Consider the following 5516-nt stretch of genomic DNA (forward strand, 5'->3'; position numbering starts at 1 on the left):
AGAGAGAGAGAGAGAGAGAGAGAGAGAGAGAGAGAGAGAGAGAGAGAGAGAGAGAGAGAGAGAGAGAGAGAGAGAGAGAGAGAGAGAGAGAGAGAGAGAGAGAGAGAGAGAGAGAGAGAGAGAGAGAGAGAGAGAGAGAGAGAGAGAGAGAGAGAGAGAGAGAGAGAGAGAGAGAGAGAGAGAGAGAGAGAGAGAGAGAGAGAGAGAGAGAGAGAGTAGAGAGAGAGAGAGAGAGAGAGAGAGAGAGAGAGAGAGAGAGAGAGAGAGAGAGAGAGAGNGAGGGAGAGAGAGTGGGGAGGATCAGATTGCGGGGACAACAAACAACGACAACAACTACTTAAACCACAATTTCAACATCCACTAAACAACAGGGCTGAGTCGGTGGAAGGGGTTCTAATTATGTGATGATTTAGGTCAAGAGGAAGAGACCAGAAAAAGAAGTGTCAGACAGCACAGCAGCTGGAGCTGGAGCCGGTGCCGGTTTGTCATCGATAGACTGACTGTCTGTCTGTCAGATTGCTAAAAGGTGAAATGCGCCCTGGAATTCCCTCTGGAATGATCGGCTTCCGACTACCGGTCTGGTGAATTGACAGAGTACAGTACGGAATAACTACAGGGCACTCCACCCTGTTGAACAGAAAACACAGAAAGAAAGGAACAAAATACCATAGGACCATAATGCGTTCAGGTCCATGCTTTTGATACGATTGAATTCCCCGACAAGGTATCGAAAGTCTGGTCCATTCAACTGGGTTCCATACCATATATTACAGCAGTACAGTATCTTTACCACGCCTGCTTAGCTTATGGATCTATCGGGACCTTGATTAGGCCGCAACCGCAATTGGTTTGATTGGACCTAGTAGTGACTTGATTGTTTACACTTGGCGCAGAGAAAGAGGTATTATACAGTGCAGTACAGTACAGTACAGTATCGGTCTACCTAATGATTTTCTATTTTCTAGAAGAATGCTTCTGCCTCGCTCATTTCTTCTGTCTCGCATTGTGGATGAGACTACGGAGTAGTCAAATGAGATTGAGCAGCAGTGCCTGAGCCTGCGATGGAACCATCATCCGTCGTTTTGGCCCCAATGCCGCTAAGCCTCGCCCGGGATGGGCAATTTTGGATGGGATAAATTGAATTGGTTCGCCGCTTTCTTTCTTTGTCTTGGTGTCGGGCTCAAGGCTGCGGCTGAACAGCGTCTGGTCTCCACCCGATCCCTGGCTTGATATATTTTCCGTACAGTATGATCAGTACATACATGTACTTACCCTTTCCCCATTTCAACTTACTTCCGACTCCGATTTTGATCCACCCTATATATTATCTAGTCTATACTGAATATTTCCAAGAAGGAGAAAGATTTCAGTGGCTTTCCTTGCGTGCCACCCAGTGCGATGGCCGGTACAACGGCAAAAGCATACTGTTGGGGTCCTGGATGTATCCACACAACGGCCGTTCGTGTGCCGGCTGACGCTGCTCGATCACGAAGCCCATCCGTTCCACGAGGCAGAACACTTCGGCCTCCGTCAACTCCACATTCCCTGGCTCGCTGATCCCCTGGTCCTGCGAGTCGTGGCTGTTCTCGTGGCTGCGGTTGGCCCCGTCCTCAAAATGCCATAGCAGCGGACCGACATTGATCCAGAGCCCGTTCGGCTTCAGGCAGTGATGAATTGTTTCGATATACCGGATCAGGTTCGGGGCGGTATCAATAAAGAAGACCGTCGCCACCGCATCGAATGCCTCTCGGTTATCAGGCTGGCGGTAAAGCACCACAAAGTCCGCCGCCGACATGCTCATCTGGCCGAAAGGGGGGCCCTCTGGGTTCTCCTGCGCTTCTGCCATCACAGTGCCCGGATGTTGGTCGGGGATCATCACTGTCTGGAGCTGTTGCTCCCGCGATAGAAGATTCGAGAAGTGCAGGGCAAAGGGGTAGAGCGTGTGCTTCTGAGGACCGAGGGTGTGGTTGAGAACCCAGCTGCTGGCCAAAAGCTGATGATAGGAGATCTCGTTGCCCTCGGGTGAGAAGCCTGCCCGAGCGATGTCAAAGACCAGGCGGCCCAGGCCAGCCCCGGGGACCAGCACCCTGATTTCCTGGCCCGCAGCGGTGCGCGCACCAAACTCGGTGCGCAAGTCCTGGAGGACCGGGTCATAGCAGACTTCTCTCTCGGCGCGCCCTTCGGCGCTCCAGTCGCGGTAGAACTGCCTCAAAGTCGAATGGGCCTTGTTGACATCGGAGGTGTTGGCCGTTCCGTGCCAATTCTCCCGGGGGTCCTCCGGGTTCGGGTCGAGCGACAAGCCAAAGGACGATAGGCCCGTAGCGAGAATCGCGTCCGCGATCTCCGCATTCATGTCGATAGCATCATCTACCCGGTTGAAGTTCTCCAGAATCGAGAAGGGCGGCTCAGCAAGCATCTGCCAATGCGCCGAGGGCAGCGCGTAGAATGCTTGTCGTCGCCGATGCGTTGTGTTCATATGCGCCGTTCTCCGATATTGTCTGCCATGGTCAGCAGATTCTCAAGTATTCAAAGCCATCATGGTGATGTGAAGCATGGATTTCGGAGAAGGGGGACCTTCCCCTCACTGTAGGACTAGCGTAGCGTAGAGCAAGAACCTAGTAATCATGGCTACATACAACCACGAACGATAAGATAGGACGGTGACACCAGAAGCTCCAGAAGCTCCAGCAGCTCCAGCAGCTGTACCACACAGACCATCCGCACGCACCTGAAGGAATCTAATGCAGCAAAAAGCACCCGCCGCTCATCGGCGTCGGCCAACGGGTCGAAGTCCCCGGCCCAGCTACGCACATCTTCCGAGTCATCGTGGGGTTCCGATTTGACGGAGTAGGTGATATCGTGTGACATGTTGAGATAAGACGATCGCTCCAGACATTCGAACAGGGAGTAAAGAACGACAAATGATCTCAGGCAGCGACAACACCAAGAACAAGAAATCCTAGCTCCAAGCAGAAACTCGCGTGCGAGAAAAATGACAAGCAATGAAGAGACTCCAAGCCGGAAGATGGAATTCGAGGGCCGCCCGCCGCGGAGAGACCCGCTTTCTTTTTCTTTTTTTTTTGTTTTTGGCGGGGAAAATGAGATTCCAAGTTCAATTGAAAGGCGCCTAGTCCAGAAGCGGAACGAGACCTCGCCCACTGGCAGTCCTTCCAGCCCATCTTCAATCTTTCTATACTTCGACTAGCAAAACAAACAGCTCTTTTCGGCTCATCGACAAGCAACCGATCTCTCGGCCTAGCAGATCTTGTAAACACTCAGGGCCTTTGATTCCTGGACCCAGGGAAATGGCGACAGCAGCAGAACCCATTCCACCCCGCCTCCACCCGCAGGAGATCTCCTTCCCACTGCCCAAGGCTCTTCACACGACAGCACATATTCATCTGACCTTGTTGGACACATGTGTCATGGTATTTCTCGCTACGTCGACCCCGGGCGACTCAGCGGGGACAGTGAAGCCGATGGGGAGTTTGATCTACGCGATGCCTGATGTAAGTGTAGTGGACAAATATAGATAGGTTTGCGTCATCAAAACAGGTCCCCATGCTCAGGAAGAACCTGAACCCATATGCTTTTACACACCTTGATTGATGGGGTCACCGAATCTTTCCTCACTCATACACGACTATTATACCTTCGCCCTCGATGCCCTCTACATCACATATATCCATATCATGCCCGTGCCCATGCCCATGCCCACCTACAACACCCCAGACGCAAGCCACCTGCAACTAACCAACAAACCCCTAGCTCAAATCTCCCACCACACCCCTCTCAACAACAATCTACTCCGCCCCCAACAGCGTGGAATACACCACCCGAGTCGCCAAGATCCTCGCCCGCAGGCTGCGCATCCCCGTCTACGTGGGGAGCAGCATCGACCCGACCTCGCTGAGCCTTCAGGTCGAGGAGGAGATGGAAGGATTACGCCAGATCGTGGAGGTGGTGGTGGAGCGGTGGAAGGATGCGAGGCGGTGATGTCTTTCTCTCCACTTTCTCACAGGTACTATCTGGAGCCTGTCTATCAGGCAGTGGAGGAGGGATGAGACCGTTACTGTTCAGCGAGCGAGGGTTTATTTATCCTAGGACATGGTGTCTAGAATGCGATTTTATGTTGCGTTCTGACGTTGTGGTTTCTCCATTCTGTCTTACCTCCGGGTCCGAGAGTGGTGGCGCGGTGGTCGGCATGGTTGATAGTTTTCAGTTTTGGGAGGAAGTGGTAGAGACCCTTGCGTAAAAGGTTGCGAGATGCTCCAAGGGTTCATGATCTGGAGTGCTTGAGATGATATGAATATGAGATTGACACCAGAAGGCAGGAAGAGGAATCGTATTCTGCAACCCGCATACGTGTTAGTATTATGATGAGTATTTCGGCATAGCTGGTAATGGGCATAAAGAACTGCGCAGCATGAATCACCATGGCACTTAGTATATGTCGCAGTCATTTGAGGTTCACCATTTGAAGGCTAGAGAGCACTAGGCTCTAGGGCGATAGCAGTAGTGAGAGCGATGCAGGCGAAGACCTAACATGCCCTCGAGCTTTGGAAGTTCGATAGCCGTCATCGTACACCCTAAAGATAGTGATTCGTCAACGGTAATGACCTTAATCATGAAAAGACGCAATTTGAAGGTTATATCAAGCCATCTCAGTAGGGTGTTCAAAGCATAGGTGGTATCACGCCCGGCTGCATTTCCATATGAGAAGAGAAAACCCACTAGTCCAATTCATTCATATATGTTCGAGACCCCTTGAGAAGATTCTCTTTCCCAGACGTCATTACTTTTTGTTTATTTGCCCCAAATCGAATGTAAAGCGCCACCCCCACCCCTCCCTGTCGGAGAAGCCCTTTTGCTGCAACGCTCAAACATCGTCAGATGGATGGACAGCTGCATGCACGAGTCCTAAAATATACTAACTAAGCAGCTACTGAATACCCCAGCCATTAAGGACAAGGATGATTACTATCCGCCGACTGTATCGGGAAATGTCCACGACTCAGGCAGGTAACTCCTGATAGGAAAGATTTCCCAATTTGGTAGATACCGGTAGTTTGCCGAGGGAGGCAAAAGAGAGAAGATAATCAGATTGACATCTCAAGCATCTCCTTAAATTGCGGGTCAATATAGGGCGAGATTGTCCCCTCCTCCCCAAATTGATCACGACATCTCGAATCCGCTAGGTCAGCTAGACTACTACAGTATAGTCCAGCCCGCAGGTCTAGCCACTGCCCTCATGCCACTGGCAAGTTCGGCCGAGGCTGGCCAACATGCGTAGAAGCGCGCTGGTTGTGGATTGGGCGAAGCAGTCCATCCCGCAGGTATGGCCATGAATCGTGGTAGATCGAATACGAGGCTAAGCAAACGACAATCCTTGGGAGAGGCAGAGACAGAACAAGGAGAGAGAGAGAGAGAGGAGGAGGAGGAGGAGGAGGAGGAGGAGGAGGAGGAGGAGGAGGAGGAGGAGGAGGAGGAGGAGGAGGAGGAGGAGGAGGAGGAAG

The 5516-nt window shown here is 51.9% G+C and overlaps 2 protein-coding genes across 2 annotated transcripts; one reads left to right on the forward strand and one right to left on the reverse strand.

The window, feature by feature from the left end:
• Positions 1-979: 979 nt before the first annotated feature.
• On the reverse strand, positions 980-3062 carry ASPACDRAFT_128306 (uncharacterized protein). Its single transcript, XM_020197113.1, has 2 exons — positions 2729-3062; positions 980-2498 (listed from the first exon to the last, which is right to left on the reverse strand). The coding sequence occupies exons 1-2, from the start codon at positions 2866-2868 to the stop codon at positions 1367-1369; spliced, it is 1272 nt and encodes a 423-aa protein (XP_020050915.1). The 5' UTR covers positions 2869-3062; the 3' UTR covers positions 980-1366.
• Positions 3063-3247: 185 nt separating this feature from the next.
• On the forward strand, positions 3248-4433 carry ASPACDRAFT_82568 (proteasome assembly chaperone 4 family protein). Its single transcript, XM_020206112.1, has 2 exons — positions 3248-3509; positions 3769-4433. The coding sequence occupies exons 1-2, from the start codon at positions 3306-3308 to the stop codon at positions 3994-3996; spliced, it is 432 nt and encodes a 143-aa protein (XP_020050916.1). The 5' UTR covers positions 3248-3305; the 3' UTR covers positions 3997-4433.
• Positions 4434-5516: the final 1083 nt, after the last annotated feature.

Source organism: Aspergillus aculeatus (genome assembly GCF_001890905.1).
Source record: "Aspergillus aculeatus ATCC 16872 unplaced genomic scaffold ASPACscaffold_80, whole genome shotgun sequence".
NCBI lineage: Eukaryota > Fungi > Ascomycota > Eurotiomycetes > Eurotiales > Aspergillaceae > Aspergillus > Aspergillus aculeatus.

Excerpts from the sequence above, each read along its gene's own strand:
- ASPACDRAFT_82568 (XM_020206112.1), top strand. The coding sequence starts at position 3,306 with ATGGCGACAGCAGCAGAACCCATTCCACCCCGCCTCCACCCGCAGGAG. Across the intron at positions 3,510-3,768 it reads TGATCTACGCGATGCCTGAT|CTCAAATCTCCCACCACACC; the intron begins GTAAGTGTAGTG and ends ACAAACCCCTAG.
- ASPACDRAFT_128306 (XM_020197113.1), bottom strand. The coding sequence starts at position 2,868 with ATGTCACACGATATCACCTACTCCGTCAAATCGGAACCCCACGATGAC. Across the intron at positions 2,499-2,728 it reads GCTGCATTAGATTCCTTCAG|ACAATATCGGAGAACGGCGC; the intron begins GTGCGTGCGGAT and ends TGACCATGGCAG.